Here is a 17,688-nt window from a genome sequence, read left to right as displayed (position 1 = left end):
CAATGTTTTCAACTTATTTCACTTAGCAAATATTTCATGTTGTAGCGATATCAGGACTTCATTCCTGTTCATGGCTGAATAATATTCCATTGTGTATTTATAGCACATTTTGTTTATTTATCTGTTGGTGGACATTTGGGTCTTTTCTACTTTGGCTATTGTGAATAAAGCTACTATGGACATCAGTATATGAGTATCTGTTTGAGTCCCTGTTTTTAATTCTTTTAGTATATAGCTAGGAATAGAATTACTGAGTATATGTTAATTCTATGTTTAACATTTTGAGGAACTGCCAAATTGTTTTACATAGTAGCTGTACCATTTTAGTCCCACTAGCAATGTATAATGTTCCAGTTTCACCATGTCATTGTCAATGCTTGATTATTTTTATAGCCATCTTAGTAGATGTAAAATGATACCTTACTGTGATTTTTGATTTGCATTGCCCTAATGAATAATGATGGTTGAGCATCTTTTCATGTGCTTATTGGCCATTTGTATATCTTCTTTGTAGAAGTGTCTATTCAAATCCTTTGCCTATTTTTTCATTGGGTTGTCTTTTTGGTTTTTTGTTTGGAGTTTTTTGTTTTTTTATTTTTTCAGTATTATTCATTTATTTATTTGACAGAGAGAGAGAGTGAGAGAGCACAAACAGGGGGAGTGGCAGAGGGAGAGGGAGAAGCAGGCTCCCTGCTGAGCAAGGAGCCCGATGTGAGGCTTGATCCCAGGACCCTAAGATCATGACCCAAGCCAAAGGTAGACGCTTAACCAACCGAGCCACCCAGGCACCCCTTTTTTTGTTTTTTCTTAAACCTGATAATTTTACTGGGTTCTCTTACTTTTTGGGGAGTGGCTTCAGGTGATTTTTTTTTCAGGCCTACAACCATATCATCTGATCATTTTCATAAATTCACTTTGTTTTTTGTTTTTGCAGATTTTATTTATTTATTTGACAGAGAGAGAGACAGCAAGAGAGGGAATACAAACAGGGGGAGTGGGAGAGGGAGAAGCAGGCTCCCTGATGAGGGGCTTGATCCCAGGACCCTGGGATCACGACCTGAGCCGAAGGCAGATGCTTAATGACTGAGCCCAGGCACCCCAGTTCACTTTGTTTTTGATACATATGCCTCTTTCTTCTCTCTCTCTCTCTCTCTCTTTTTTTTTTTTTTTTTTTTTAAAGTAGGCTCCATACCCATTGTGGAGCACAACATGGGTTTGGAGCTCACAGCCCTGAGATCAAGACCTGAGCTGAGATCAGGAGTCAGACACTCAACCGACTCAGCCACCCAGGCACCCCTGTTCTCTTTTCATACTGCATTGGCTAACACTTTCAGAACAGTGTTAAAAAATAATTACAGTCATTCCTGTTCCTTAGTTTAATGAGAATGGTTCTGGTATTTCTCCACTAAACATGATCCTTGCTTATTACTTTGAAGAATGGTTTGTCTTGTTTGCAAAGAGTTTTTATTCAAACATGTGTATTAGAGTTTATCGAGTGCCATTTTTATTTCCATGGAAATAATTTTGGATATATTATATACAATGTTTATAATATTTAATATAATAGATTTTATTATACCTTTGTATATTGAGCCATCCTTGCATTTATAAAATGAATATCTCGAGATATTTTAATAAGTTCATGAAGACTTTTAAGATATTTTTACGTTACCACTAAAAGATGAGTTTGGTCTGTGTTTTTCTCCTTTGTGCTTACTTTTTAGGGGAGGTGAAGGTCAGCTTTTGTATTCTTTGTTGACTACTTTTCTTGGCCTTACTACTTTACCACTTCCACCCTCACCAGTTTTAAAAGCATTGGATTTACCTAATGGTAAAGGCTTGAAAGAATTCACCTTAATCATTATGAAGAGGTCCTCTTATGCCATTTAATGTTGTTATTGTTGTTATTGTTTTTTACCTTAATACAATTTAGATTGCATTTTCAAGTTTTGTGGTTCGCATAATACATTTTTGACCCTTCCGTTTACTTTTAACCTGCCATTCCTTTGAGGTGTGTCTCTTGGAGTGTGCATACTTGGATTTGATTGTATAATTTTTTTTCACCTAGCAATTTTGTTTCCTTTAAATTTATTGTTTGTTGCTTTTGTTACCTCATTTTTCTGTTGTTTCCTTGTACTTTCTCATTCCTATCTCTAACTAATGTGTGTTTTATTTTCCCTGACCTCTCAGTCTCCAGCGTACTCTGTTTTAAATTCTCCTAAAAAGCCATTTAACCTGTTCTTAAAGTATATTATTAGTTCTGCTGAGATAGTCTTTATATTTTAAGTTCATTCACCATTTGCCAAATACTTATTTAGCCATACTCATGTGGCAGGCGTTTATCTGGGCAGTGGAGATAGAGCAGTATATGGATACAAATAGAGCAGTTCTTCATGGAGCTTACATTCTGATTATGAGAAACAGACATAAATACATGAAAGATAGTGATTTGTGTTATGGAGAAAATACAGGGTGATTAGGTCCTACTGCTAAGGTGACATTTGCGTAGATAAAAAGATGAATTTGTGAGCAGTGTAGATAGCTCAAGGAAGAGTGTTCACACGCAGAAGAATGGCAAGTGCAGAATGTGCTGGATGTGTTCAGGGAACATTAAGGAAGCCAGTGTGACTGAGAAGGATAGCTTGGGAGGAGACGTGTCTGGAAGCCAAATGATGAAAGTGTTTGAAGGAGGAGGAGGTAGTTAACTATGTCAGGTGTTGCTGGTAGTTCTCATAACATAAGGGCTCTTGGGATTTAGTGATTTGATGATGTTTTTTTAACGAGAAAAGTGATGGAGTCATAGGATCTACTTTAAAAAGTAATTTAAGAGAGATTAAGAGGAGAGGAATTAAAAATGGAGCATAGACTGTTTTTGAAGTTTTGCTCAGAAGTGGAGTTGAGAAATGGGCAGCTAGAGGAAGACACAGGATAAAGTTAGATGACTTTATTTTTGTTTTTTATTTATTTATTTATATATTTAAAGATTTTATTTATTTATTTGAGAGAGAATGAGATAGAGAGCATGAGAGGGGGGAGGGTCAGAGGGAGAAGCAGACTCCCTGCTGAGCAGGGAGCCTGATGCGGGACTCGATCCTGGGACTCCAGGATCATGACCTGAGCCGAAGGCAGTCGCTTAACCAACTGAGCCACCCAGGCGCCCCTCTATTTTTGCTTTTTAAAAAGTGATGTACAATTTACAGACAATGAAATGCACACTAAGCACATGATTCAGTGAGGTTTGAGGTCCCCTCCCCACAAATAGCTGCCTTGGGGGGGGTTGAATTTAAAACCCAATTTTTGGGAGATTGAGACATGCAACAGATCTGGTGGGCTGCATTCCTCTTTGTTTTGTTTATTAAACAATTGCAAACTTAACAGAAAAGTTGGAAATATAAAAATACAAAGACCTTTTTTCCCTGAACTATTTGAGCATAAATTGCTGACTTGAACCATCACCACATACTCTTTAATGTATATTTACTGTGAACAAGAACATTAGTATACATGGCCAGAATATAATCATCAAAATTAGAAAATTAATATCAGTACATTATCACCATTTAATTCTCAGACTCTTAAGTTTTCCCACTTGTCCCCAAATGCCCTTTATAGCAAAGGGATCCAGTTTAATTAGGATCAGGGCTTACATCTGGTTGCCTTGTTTCTTTTGTCCCCTTCAGACTGGAACAGTTGTCAGTCTTTTCTCGACTTTCATGACCTTGACACCTTTGAAGATGGCAGACCAGTTATTTTGTAGAATGTCCCTCAGTTTGGGCTTACCTGATGTTTGCTCATGGTTATTTCAGGTTCTATATCTTTGGTAGGGATATCACAGAAGCGATGTGCAGATCTTACAGCACCTGTCAGTTTTTCATTAAACCTCCAATTCCTTCATTTATTTAGTTCCCATTTTATTGAGTGGATTATAATCTGTTCCTATAATTTATTTTGGTCCTTATATTGTCCCTGATTTGGCCAGTGGGAGCCCAGTTCATGCTGGCTCCCCCCACTTTAACTCATCTTTCCTTATGTCCTCCTCCTTATTTGATTACTTCATTCTTTGATTACTTTCTGGAGCAAAATATTCCAAGCTCATCTGTTATCTCTGCCACAGCTCTGGAATCAGCCATTTCTCCAAGGAGCCTTGTTGGGTTGTTTTTGTTTTAAGAGGAAAATATCATTTTGAAGCTAAGATGTGCTGGGTGAGCAGGTGAGCTTGTTGCCGTTAGTGTTCTAACATTAATGAGAGTGGGCCTTCTCAGTGGACAGAACTTTGTGCCTTCCCTTTTTTCCCCCTCTGAAGATTTATTTATTTATTTGAGAGAGAGAGAGAATGCACACACACGAGTGGGAGGGGCAGAGGAAGAGGAAGAGAGAATCTTAAGCAGACTCTGAGCTGAGCTGAGCACAGAGCCTGACACACGGCTTGATCTCAGGACCCCAAGATCATGATCTGAGCTGAAACCAGGAGTTGGACTCTTAACTGACTGCGCCACCCAGGCGCCCCTGCTCCTTCCCATTCATTCCCGGGTCCCTTGTAAGGTGTTACTGTTCTGATTTCTTTCACCAAAATTACTTTCACCTGTTTTAGAACCTTATTTCAATGTAGTTATGAATGTATACTCTGTGACTGGCCTAGTTCAGTCAGCATGTTTTTGAGGTACATCCTTCGTTGCCTGTATCAGGGGTTCATTCCTATTTATTGCTGAATACTGTTCCATTGTTGGATATATCGCTATTCATCAGTTAATAGACATTTTGGTTTTTCTGGTTTTTGGCTGTTATAAATAACTCTGCCAAGAATGTTCCTGTACAAGTCTTTTTGTGGACATATGATTTTTTTTTGGATAAATTCCTAGAAGTGGATTTGCTATGTCATAGGGTAGTTTTACATTTAGCTTTAGGAGGTACTTGCCAGACTGATTTCCCAAGTACATTTATATTCATACCAACAATGTGTTATAATTCTTGTTGCTCCACATCCTCATGAATGTTTGGTGTTGTCAGTTTTAAAAATTCATAAAGTGAAGGGCTCAGTGTTATTAAGACAACAGTTTTCCCCACATTCATTTACAGATTTAATGTAATCTTTTTTTCTATGTCTTAGTTTGATTAGTTGGCCTTATTACTTGGATTTTGCTGACCTTATTAAATGAGTTGGGAACTGTTCTCTATTTTCTAAAAAGAGTTTGCATAAGATTGATATTATTTTTTTTTAAATGTGTGTTAAAATTTACCAGTGAAGCTTTGTGTGCCTTGAGTTTTCTTTGTTAGAAAGTTTTTAACTACAAATCTAATTAATAGATTTAGTACTATTCTGATTTGGTGTTTCTTCTTGTGTCAGTTTTGGTAATTTTTGTCTTTTAAGGAAATTTCTTTTAAGGAAATTGTCTTTTAAGGAAATTTTATCTAACTTTCTTGTCTGACTGAGGTTCATAATATTCCCCTATTACCCTGTCAAGGACTGTAGAATATCCAGTCCTTTCTCCGGGATACTGTTAATGTGTATTTTCTCTCTTTTTTCTTGATGAGTCTGCCTATCAGTTTATCGATCTTGTTGGTCTTTTCAATAATTGTTATTTTCTGTTGCTTATTGTTTACTTCCTACTCTTAATCTTTATAATTTCCTTTATTATTCTTTATTATTCTTACTTTAATTTGCTCTTAAGAAATCTCCCTTCTTAAGGTAAATGCTTAAATAATTGGTTTTAAACTTTCCTTTTATAATATTAGCATTAAAATTATAAATTTATCTCTGAATACTAATTGATTGCATACCACCAATTCTGTTATGTTGTGTTTTTATTATTGTTCAGTTGAAAGTATTCTTATTCTTCTTTGATCTGTGGGCTTATACAGAAAAGTGTTGCTTAATTTCCAAAAATTTGGGGCTTTTCTAGCTATCTTATACTGATTTCTATTTTAATTCTGTCAGATTATTTCAGTCTTTTTAAATTTGAGACTTGTTTTATAGGTTAGCACATATCTATTTTGGTGAATGTCCCAGGTATGCTGGAAAATAACTTATATTCTGCAGTTGTGTATAGGGTTGTATAAATGTCAATTGGCTTAATAGTGTTATTCAAGTCTTGTATATTTTTGCTGATTTTTGTTGACTTATTCTTTCAGAAAGTTGAGAGAGGTCTGTTGAAATCTCCAACTATAATTGTGGATGTGTCTGTTTCTTCAGTTGTCAGCTTTTGCTTCATGTATTTTTTTCTTCTTTTTTTTTAAATTGAGGTATAGTTATGCTTCATATATTTTGAAGGTCTGGTATTAGGTGCATACAGATGTAGACTTGAGTCTTCTTAATGAATTGACCTGTTAAGCATTATAAAATGTTCCTTCTTTATCTCTGGTAATAAAAGGATCTTTTTATCTCTGTCCCCACTTTAACTCATCTTTCCTTATATTGAAGACTGCTTTTTCAGATAGGAATATTGCAACAAGAGTTACTTAAGCATGGGAGAAATAACAGCATGTCTATATGCTGATGCCTATGATCTGTCAGAGAAGGAAAAAATGATACAGGAAAAGAATGGGGAATATTTGTGGAGTGATATCCTTGAAAATATGAGAAAATATTCTTGAGAGTATCAGTGGAGGGATTAGCCTTAGATGGGAGCATGGAGAATTTCTCTGTCAGTTTAATGAAGGGAAGATCTATGGGAGTGAAGCTGTAAAGGTGGCGGTCTGTACAGGTTCTCTTATGAATGCTTGCTTCCTAAGTGAAACAAGAAGCAAGGTTATCAGGTGAGAATGTGATTCTAGAAGATGTTGGAGATTTGAGGAAATAGTCATCTTGTCAAGCAGGAGGAGTGAGTGGACTTCAGAACCATGGTATGATTGTCATGTAGCACTAAGGGTCCACTTCAAGTTTAGTACTCATGAATGTAAAATTGAGGTCAGCCACATGCAGATGCAAGGATATAGCAAAAAGTGGGCATATAGTCAGATTTAACTAGAATCGACTTTTAGGCTGGCATGACAAAGATTGGAGCAGAGGAGTTGAGGATGTTTATGAAGGAGTGATAATATTGATTGGCCATGGAATTCTACACTGGAAAGGGAGGGAGGAAAGTAAGGATACAGAGGCGGTGAGGGACAGCAAAAATTGTGTCCTAATCAATACATTGTAAGTCCTGGTGGGGGTTGAAGAATTGTTAGAATTACGGTATCACAGGAAGGAAGCTAGGAAGAGGTAATGGTAAGATTGTACAATGTTTGACATGGAAATTAAAAGGGTATAGTTATTGATAATGATAAGAGCTAGGGTATGTCATGGGAATGTTACAGTAAAAAGATTCTTGGAGAAGGAATCAAGAAACTGAACGGCTGGGTCAGAGATTAATTTTCATGAGTTTTTAAAGTCACCAAGATTTAAGTCAGTTATAATGTTGGAAAGAGTGACAGTAAGCCAGAAACTAAATACTTCAAAGAATGAGGGAAAGATTGGGCATTAGCATCAAAGCTGATTGTTCTTAAGGTGTGAGGAGAAGGACATTGGCCTAAAACCAGCAGTGAGGAATTAGAAGAACAGTTTGTCCCAGCAGTATAAGGAGAAAGCAGCCACTGCTTGAGAGGGCTGTAAGAGAAGCAGTGTCTTGGGGGAGTGCCAGGTTTGTCCGTGACTGTCAGGGTGAAAAGGTATGGAAGAAGATTCAAGGAAGAGGTTGGGCATATGGAGAATTTTGGTGATAATTGACCTGTGAGTTTCATAGTAGTCACAGGGAGTTGGAGTGGGGTGGGAATTGGCATTAGATTAGTAGTTTTATGCTACTGTATGGGGATGAGAATCCAGGTAAAAAGGGATAACCTAGGAACTTGACTGAAGTTTGCTGCAATAAAGACTATGATGGGATTAATTATGATGGTTTCTAAGGTATATTAACGTTAAGACCTCTAATGTTGCAGGCTGGTGGAGCTGATGGGAATGTTCCCAGGAGCATTACTGGGCCCTGCCTTCACCCCCACATTTTAAAATAATGTAACTAAACTTACTTTGACTGCTTCTTATGAATATGTCCTTAAACTTACTTTAACATGGTCAGGAAAGTATGTATTGGCCAAAACACTAAGATTTCAGTTGTTTAAAGGACACAGGAGTAAGGGGCACCTGGGTGGCGCAGTTGGTTGAGCGTCCGACTCTTGGTTTTGGCTCAGGTCATGATCTCATGGTTGTGGGATTGAGCCCCGCTCTGTGCTCAGAGCAGAGTCAGCTTGAGCTTCTCTCTCCCTGTCCCTCTGCCCCTCCCACTCATTCTATCTCTCAAATAGATAAATCCTTAAAAGAAAAAAGAAGACACAGGAGTATGAATAAACTTAGATATAGTCCAGAGTACAATTAGATATTATGGGGAATATGTGGCAGCATCTCTGAAGCTGCTTGAGAACTGGAACCCATTTATATCTGCATTATGAGCGCCTGTCAATGGATCGTACATATATTAAATGCTTAAGCATTATTAAACTTCAAAACGGATTAAATTAACATGCCTTGGTGATTTCTTAATTATGTTTTGGGTTAATAAGACATGTAGAATGTGGGGCGCCTGGGTGGCTCAGTCGTTAAGCGTCTGCCTTCGGCTCAGGTCATGATCCCAGGGTCCTGGGATTAAACCCCGCATTGGGCTCCCTGCTCCGCGGGAAGCCTGCTTCTCCCTCTCCCACTCCCCCTGCTTGTGTTCCCTCTCTCGCTGTGTCTCTCCTGTCAAATAAATAAATAAAATCTTAAAAAAAAAAGACGTGTAGAATGTATCTTTTTTTTTCAAGTCTTTATTTAAATTCCAGTTAGTTAACATAGAGTGTAGAATGCATCTTCTTTTACACATTTTGTCCCTCCTGAAATTACCGAAGTGATCCTGAGAACTACGAAATATAGGAACTATATATAGGAGTGGAAACAATAGGATTTATGTTCAAATAGAAGATTCATTGTAAGTCTTAATGATCTGTGTTGGCGATAAGGTGCCATTTAGTATTCTGGGCCCTGATCTTCCATTTTTCTCCAAAAATGTGAGAGTTTTTCCTGAAAAGAAAAATTTTAGTGCTTATTTTAAATTATTATAGTTTTTTATATTGTATATTTCTCTGTTGGAATAATACATATTTTGCAGAAATTTTGGGAAGTGTATAAGAATATAAGAAATAAAAATTATCCATAATTTTATCACTCAGAATAACTATAGTATTTCTGTATTATAATTTGGGATGATTCCTTCTAGTTTTTTAAACTATATATTCATTTATGTTATTTCTCTTTTATAAAATTGAGGTTACATTGTCATGTTCTGTTCACCTAAATGCATCATAAACATTTTTCTGTCACCAAATATTTCTCAATAGCATTATGTTTAATATTTATTTTAAAACTCTTTCATTTATGTAATTTATTTAATCCTTTTGGGGTTGCTTGCTTGCTCTCTTGCTTTACTGACATAACTGCATTGTAAAGACTTAAAAATATTTAATGTTTGTGATATCCAGGGGAGTTCACACTTTATACATGTTCTCATGTACATGTATATATGTCCGACTGATTCAGCCTTAAGTCCGCTACTTATTTTGTGGCCTTGAGCAAATTAGTCTTTTTTGCATTTTTCATCTAGAAAACGGAGGTAATAATACCTACCTTCTATAGTTCTTGTTGGGATTAACTACAATGTTTATAAAATCCTTAGCAAATTGCCTGGTGCACAGTAAATGTTCAGGTGACAACTAATGATATGGTTAATAACACTGTGTATGACTGCTTCTTATGAATATGTCCTGTGTTGGCATACAACACTGTTCACACAAAAACTTGTTCAGGAACATTCATAGCAGCATTATTCATAATAACCCCAAAATGGAAACATCCTAAATGTCCATTAACCGAGGACTGGATAAGCAAATTATGGTATATCCATGTAGTAGAATATTATTCAACCACAAAAAGGAATGAACTAATGGTACATGCTATCACACGGATGAACCTCTAGAACATATTAAGTGAGAGAAGCCAGACATGGGGTACCTGGGTGACTCAGTTGGTTAAGTGTCTGACTCTTGATTTCAGGGTCGTGAGTTCAAGCCCTGTGTTGGGCTTCATGCTGGGTGTGGAGCCTACTTAAAAAAAAAAAAAGAAAAAAAAGAACGAAGCCAGACATAAAAGGCATATATTGTATGATTCCATTTATGTGAAATGTCCAGAACAGACAAATACAGAGATGTGGTTTCATTTCTTTTACGGTAATTACTACACTTATGTAAGTATTGAGGTTTTTTGTTTTTGTTTTTTTAAGTAAGCTCTACACCTAATGATGTGGGGCTTGAACTCATGACCCCAAGATTAGGAGTCATATGTTCTCCCCACTGAGCCAGCCAGGCGCCCCCGAGGGTTTTTTGTTTGTTTTTTTACATAAGAGTAGAAGATTCGTCTTTATTTCTTATCTGTTACAAATACTAACTTCCTAGCACTAATTGTTGGTTCCTTTTGTCTAGGCCTAGGACTTTTTATCTTAAAGACCCTTTTTGAGGAGATAACTTTTAGGCTGATCTCTATAAAGTATAACCCCGGATGTCTACTCAGTGTGTAATCCCAGGAATTTGGGGGGAGCTTTTTAGGGATCTGCTCAGTGTGGCTAAACGTAGTACAGCGAACAGTTTTCATGTAATACAATGACTAATATAAAAACTTCATTTATTCGATACTAAAAGAATCCTTTGTAAAGTACATAGCATTGGTTTTTAAGAATTTCTCTTAGATTGTTTCACCCAAATCTAATCACATCCAAGCAATAAATATTTAACTATATATTTGCCTTAAGCTATTTGATTCTTACTTCAACTAAAAGACTCATCACTTTGCTTTCTCTTTCTTTAATTCCTATTACCTGTGGACTAAATTTCATGCTGGAATAGTAAAACCTTAATAGTTTAGATGACAGATATATTGGAAGAAGGCCAATCCAAATTATAGAAATAGTTATCATAACTACATTTTTGACACTTGTTACATTTTTCTCTTGTGTCTCTCATCACTACCAAAGTGCTATATATTATATTAGAAGCAGTAGTTTGAAATTAATTTTTTTTTAAAGATTTTATTAATTTGACAGAGACACAGCGAGAGGGAGAACACAAGCAGGGGGAGTGGGAGAGAGAGAAGCAGGCTTCCCTCTGAACAGGGAGCCCGATGTGGGGCTCGATCCCAGGACCCTGGGATCATGACCTGAGCCGAAGGCAGACGCTTAACAACTGAGCCAGGTGCCCCTGAAATTTATTTTTAATAATTTCTAGAGACTTCCAAATATTTTTAAATATTAGAGATGCAGTAGTGGGAAATTTTGGAGGTTAATGAGTCTAGACATATTGGATTATTTTATTTTTTTATTGTGTAATATTACAGACATACAAAAAACATAGAGCAAGCTAATGAATATCATGATCTCATCACTTAGCTTTTTCATGTCTTAACATTTTGCTGTACTCGCCCAGGGCTTTTTTCAATTTCAGTTTTCATTACGAAAATTTGTTAACACAGAGAAGAGTTGAGAGAATAGAACAATACTTAACCTATATATCCAATACCTGAATTCAACAATTAATGTTTTGTCATATTTGCTTTAATATGTACTTTTGCTAAATTATTTGAAAGTAGATTTTTAAAAAAGATTTATTTATTAGAGAGCGAGAGAACGCGTGTGCATGCTCAAACGGGGAGGAGGGAGAGAGGGAGAGGAAGTCCCAAGCAGACTCTGCACCAGAGTCGGAGCCCAAGTCAGGGCTCGATCTCATGACCCCGAGATCACAACCCAAACTGAAACCAAGAGTTGGATGTTTAATTGATGGCGCCACGCAGGCACCCCAAAAGTAGATTTCTGAACATCATGACAGTCCTAATATATTAATATTCATATGTATAACCATAATTCCATTATCATACCTATGAAAATTAATGGTAATTCTTTAATATCGTATAATTTTCTGCTTTCCCTGGTTGTCCTTGAAAGAATTCGGTAGCTTTTTAATAAAAATTATTTAACCCAGAATTCAGTCAAGGATCATGCATCATGTTTGGCTGTAATGTTTCTTTAATCTCTTTTAATTCAGAACAGTCCTTCCATTCTTAATTTCAGGAAACTGAGGGTTGCTGGAGTGGTGGGGGTTGGGAGGGATGGGGTGGCTGGGTGATGGACATTGGGGAGGGTATGTGCTATGGTGAGCGCTGTGAATTGTGTAAGACTGTTGAATCACAGACCTGTACCTCTGAAACAAATAATACATTATATGTTAAAAAAAAAAAGATAGTAGGAAGGGAAAAATGAAGGGAGGGGAATCGGAGGGGAAGACGAACCATGAGAGACTATGGACTCTGAGAAACAAAGTGAGGGTTTTAGAAGGGGGGGGTAGGAGGATGGGTTAGCCCGCTGATGGGTATTAAGGAGGGCATGTACTGCATGGAGCACTGGGTGTTATACACAAACAATGAATCATGGAACACTGCATCAGAAACTAATGATGTAATGTATGGTGACTAACATAATAAAATAAAATTAAAAAGAAAAAAAATAAAGAATTAAAAAAAAAAAACAGTCCTTCCCCGCAACATGGAAATTTTTCCTCCATACCATTGATTTATTTGGAAGAGTAAAGTTATTGAGTAGAATTAATAAACAAATCTACATTCTGGATTTGTCTGTTTTCTTTTGGTAGTAGTTAACTTGTTACCCTGTCCTCTATATTTCTTGTAAATTGGAAGATTTAAAGCTGGATTAGAGCTAGGATAAAGATTTTTGTTAAGAAAATGTTTCATAAATGATGGCTGTGTATGTTATATTGCATTGAATCAGGAGACATACAATGTTGGTCTATCCTATAATGAGTGATTCTAAGTTAGATTACTTGGAAAGGTGGTAACTGCTGGATCTCTACAGTGAAAAGATATCTTTTCTTCTGTAAATCATTAATCTGCTGGATGATACTTTGGCACCCTGTGAATAACCTGTTCTAGGAGGACAGTGTTGGAAATTTTTCATCTACAACTTATCTTTTCATTCTTCAGTTTAAAGAGTTTGGTGGGGGGAGAGTAAGGTTTTTTTCTATGTAAGATAAATTATATTGGGGAAATGTCCAATAGTATCAGAACTCAAAAAATGCAAATAAAATAACAGGGTACCCATTTCCATCTTAAATTGGTAAAAATTAAAGTTGAGGGTACAGAATATTCTCAAGAATCTGGGAAGCAAAGGAGTTTAAGGAGCTGCTAGTGGGTATATAAACTGTTAAAATATTTTTAGAGGGCACTTAAGCAGTATTTATAAAAATAATTCAGTACTTTTACTCAGCATTTCTACTGCCAGGAATTTATCCTGTGTATACTGTATGTAAAAGTACAGCAAAGCATATATAAGGATGTCATTGCAGGGTTATTTTTAATAGCAAAACAAAAACAAAAACCCAAACCTAGGAATAACATGAATATCATCTTGCACTGATAGAGAATGATGTAATGGTAAAGGCCTCCTCAAAACTCAGATTACTCTTATTCTCACAATGTTTCCTATAGCACTCTTCTTTAGTTTTTTTGATGCTGTAGCTTTTCTTATCTCAGAGTGTCTTTTTTGGTTTTGTTTTCTTTTACTCTTTGCATTGTATATAAACATAAAGAAAAATAAAAACTAAATCAGATGCCTTTGGCATACCTAGTTTTCTAATTCTTAGAATCAGTAGGGTTTTGACACTGAAGCACTCAAAGTGATATTCTAATTTTCATTGTTCATTTGTCTCATGAGAATCCAGTGTAAATCATATAATGGAAAAGTGACATTTTAAGTAAGAAAGATGTTGGCTGTATCCTAGTTATAGTGAAATTCTTGAAATGGAAATACCTGTCACCTTTAATATCTTTAATTTAGTATCTTTAATATCTCTATATTTTTTATTCTTTTAAACAGTTCGTTTTCCTGAAGATCTTGAGAATGACATTAGAACTTTCTTTCCTGAATATACCCATCAACTCTTTGGGGATGAGTAAGTAACTTTGCCAAATTAGTGTGGCCAAAAAAAAAATTTCTTTTTTTTTTTTAAGATCTAGAAAACAGGCTTTATTTTCTTTGCTGTTTTTTATGTAATTTATTTTAAAATATACATTAGAATGCATTTTTGACATTGAAACACCAGTTTACTGTATCATACCTATCATTTAGTGCTTTGGATACATTATCTCACTTAATTCTCACAACCGCCTTAGCGATGGTATTATCATTCATTACATTGTACATTGGTGGAATTGAATAGCTGCTTAAGGACATGGGAATGACCAAAGTTCAGATTCGGGCAATCTGTCTATGAAGCCCATCTTCATAATTACTACTTTTTCTTCCTGCTCCTTTGCTGTACTGCTCTTAGTACAGAATAGACTCTCCTGAAGCTAGAAAGCTCAAGTTGTTCTTCTGTGACAAGTAAATAGGCAGTTAAGAGAAATTTATTTATTTTTATTTTTTATTTTTAAAAACTTTATTTATTTGACAGAGAGAGAAAACACAAGCGGGGGGAGCTGCAGGCAGAGGCAGAGAGAGAAGCAGGCCCCCTGCAGCGCAGGGAGCCTGATGCAGGGCTCGATCCCAGGACCGTGGGATCATGACCTGAGCCTAAGGCAGACACTGAACTGACTGAGCCACCCAGGCGCCCCAAGAAATTCATTTTTAAAAGCAACATTATAGATATGTCCTGGGATATTCAGCACAATCGCTTAATTTCCTGTAGCTTCATTACATTATTAGAATAGTCATTTACCATTTTTTTAAACTTTTGATTGTGAAAAAAACTTATTTGCAGAAAGTTATAAGAATAGTATGATGGGCACTTGATGTAAGCACTGGGTGTATATGCAGCTGATGCATCACTAAAACTCTACCTCTGAAACTAATAGTACACTATATGTTAATTGATTCAAAGGAAAAAAAGAATAGTACTCTGTATATCCTTTATTTAGATTCACCACTTGTTAACATTTAGTTCTATTTGCCTTAATCATTCTCTCCTATATAGATAGATATATTGGAAAGTTGTTGAACCATTTGAGAGTTGTTTGCAGATATATCTTGATCCCTTACCTCTAAATTCTTTAGTATGTATTTCCTAAAAACAAGGACAATAACCATATAATTACCAAAATTGAGGAAATTTAACACTGCTGTAGTACTGTTTTCTAAGATACAGTCCACATTTCAAATTTTGCCACTTTGTTTCCAGTAATTCTTTCATAACAATTTTCCTCATTCTGAGTCCAGTCTAGAGACATATATTGCATTTATTTAATTTTTATTTTTTTTTAAGATTTTATTTATTTATTTGACACAGAGAGAGAGTATAAGCAGTGGGAGCAGCAGGGAGAGGGAGCAGCAGTCTCCCTGCTGAGCAGAGAGCCCGATATGGGGCTCCATCCCAGGACCCTGAGATCATGACCTGAGTCCAAGGCAGATGCTTTACTGACTGAGCCACCCAGGCGCCCCACATATTGCATTTAGTTGTCATATCTCTTTGGTCTCCTTTAATCTGAAACAGTTCCTCAGCCTTTCTTTGTTTTTTGTGACATGGACATTTTTGTAGGGTATAGGTTAGTTTTATAAACCTTCATTTTGCATTAGTTTGTTTCTTCATGATTAAATTCAGATAATGTACTTTTTTTTTTTTTTTAAGATTTTTATTTATTTATTTGACAGAGACTGTGAGAGGGGGAACACAAGCATGGGGAGTGGGAGAGGGAGAAGCAGGCTTCCCGCTGAGCAGGGAGCCCGATGTGGGGCTTGATCCCAGGACCCTGGATCATGAGCTGAGCTGAAAGCAGACACTTAACGACTCAGCCACCCAGGCACCCCGATAATATACATTTTTATAGTACCGCAGAGGTTGTGTGTGTCCGTCTCAGTCTGTCACAATCAGAAAGTCCATAACGTCAGTTTGTTGCATTGTTTGTTAACTTGGGTCACTTAGTTTAGAGGTGTCTGTCAGCTTTCTCCACTATAAGGTTTTTTCCTTTATTATGTAATCTGTTGGGAGATACTCTTGAGACTGAAAAGATCCTGTTTCCCATCAGACTTTCATCTAGTAGTTTTAAATCCACTGATGATTCTTGCTTGAATCTTTTACTGTGATTGTAAAATGGTGATTTTTCTAACTCTGTCATACCTTCTACATTTATTAGTTGGCATTCTATAAGGAAGAGCGTCTCTTTTTCCCCTTATGTATTTCTTTGTTTATATCAGAATAGATTCAAAGAATCTTTTTTAATCCAAGGGGTCATAATGCACTACTGTTATTAATTATGATGCTCAAATTATCCCATTACAAACCAGTTTTTGAATCCTTTTGATATATCATCATTATTTGGGGGACACTTTACTTTTGAATACAATAAGGTGTTCATTCATCTTACACTTTTTCTACTAGTTCTGGAGTTAGCCATTTTCCCAAGGAACGCTGCTTTGTTGTAGTAGGAAAGGGAGTTTTGACATAGTTGACATTTAAAATATTGCCCTTCGTGGCGATTTTACCTACGTGTTATTTCAGCATTGTTCACATATTTATTTAATGTGTTTTGAAGTTGACAAATGTCTCTCCATGGGACAAATTTCCTCAGAATTTTTCATTATTAATGTATCAGATCGGGCATTTTATGTGCTTTTAAATATTAATAATTTTATTACATAATGATTCATGCCAAATTTGAACCTTTTGTATTTTAAATAGCTTTTATTATAAAGATAAGAACATTTTCTTTTGGGATTTCTATCATTAAGGAGCTCTTTATTTTATTCCTTTCCTCTTCTTGCTATTTAAAATCTCTTCTTTAGGTGCATAGAATCTAGTCTTACAGGTAATGCTTCTCAGTGGTATTTTGTACATTCTGTTTTGCATGTCATTAAAAATGCTTGCATACTCCTAAGGTAGACAGATGACAGTCACATAATCATGACCCTGTATCTTATGACTCAAGTATGACATTGGTCTTAATCCTACTTATCATTGGGACTCCTTTTTATGCACATAACTTTCAGAGTCCTGGAATGGACACTGCTTATGTTTTATTTTATGCCTAGACAGAAATCTGGAAATGACACTGCTCCTTTCAGGCACTCTTCTTCAGAATTCACTTAAAAAAAAAAAAAAAAAAGCTTTATTGAGATGTGAGATGTAATTTGCCATATAATTCATCTATTTAAAGTATACAGTTCAATGATTTTTAGTATATTGTGTTGTGCAGTCATTACAGTCAATTTCAGAACATTTTGTCATTCCCACCAAAATTCCCATAACCAGTTAGCAGTCATTCTCTTTTTCCTCCCTTAATCTCCCCAGCCCTAGCAATCACTAAACTACCTTCTGTCTCTGTAGTTTTACCTATTCTGGATATTTTAGATTCACATTTTGGAAGACTCTTTTTAAGCCAGAGAAGAGAATATCAGGGTGTAGGTAGATTGCAGGAAACAGGGCTGGAAAAATAACAGCAGCTCCAGATCTGCTTTCTGAGTTCATAGGGTGATGTAATTAGATGCTTTCACCACTTTCAGCAGCTCTGGATGTTGATGATGGAAGCAGGTGGTGAACTGGAGGAAAGACTGGGCCAAAGCTACATCTTAGCTGCTTGCCTAGCGAGGTACCAGTTTAAATACCACTTGTGTCTGATTTGAAATGCCTTCTGTG

The 17,688-nt window shown here is 36.1% G+C and overlaps 2 protein-coding genes across 2 annotated transcripts in view; one reads left to right on the top strand and one right to left on the bottom strand.

The window, feature by feature from the left end:
- Positions 1-17,688, bottom strand: part of SLC25A12 (solute carrier family 25 member 12) — a 198,042-nt gene that overhangs the window by 129,532 nt on the left and 50,822 nt on the right. The window lies entirely within an intron of this gene.
- The window catches only part of HAT1 (histone acetyltransferase 1), a 62,921-nt gene that overhangs the window by 6,941 nt on the left and 38,292 nt on the right, over positions 1-17,688 (top strand). The window contains exon 3 of the mRNA XM_032408179.1: positions 13,938-14,013. Within this exon, the coding sequence (XP_032264070.1) occupies positions 13,938-14,013 (76 nt within the window). The remainder of the gene's footprint in view (positions 1-13,937; positions 14,014-17,688) is intronic.

The sequence above is a fragment of the Phoca vitulina genome, unplaced genomic scaffold (genome assembly GCF_004348235.1).
Source record: "Phoca vitulina isolate PV1807 unplaced genomic scaffold, GSC_HSeal_1.0 scaffold1, whole genome shotgun sequence".
In the NCBI taxonomy this organism is placed as follows: Eukaryota; Metazoa; Chordata; class Mammalia; order Carnivora; family Phocidae; genus Phoca; species Phoca vitulina.
This window is presented reverse-complemented; position numbering and strand designations above follow the sequence as displayed.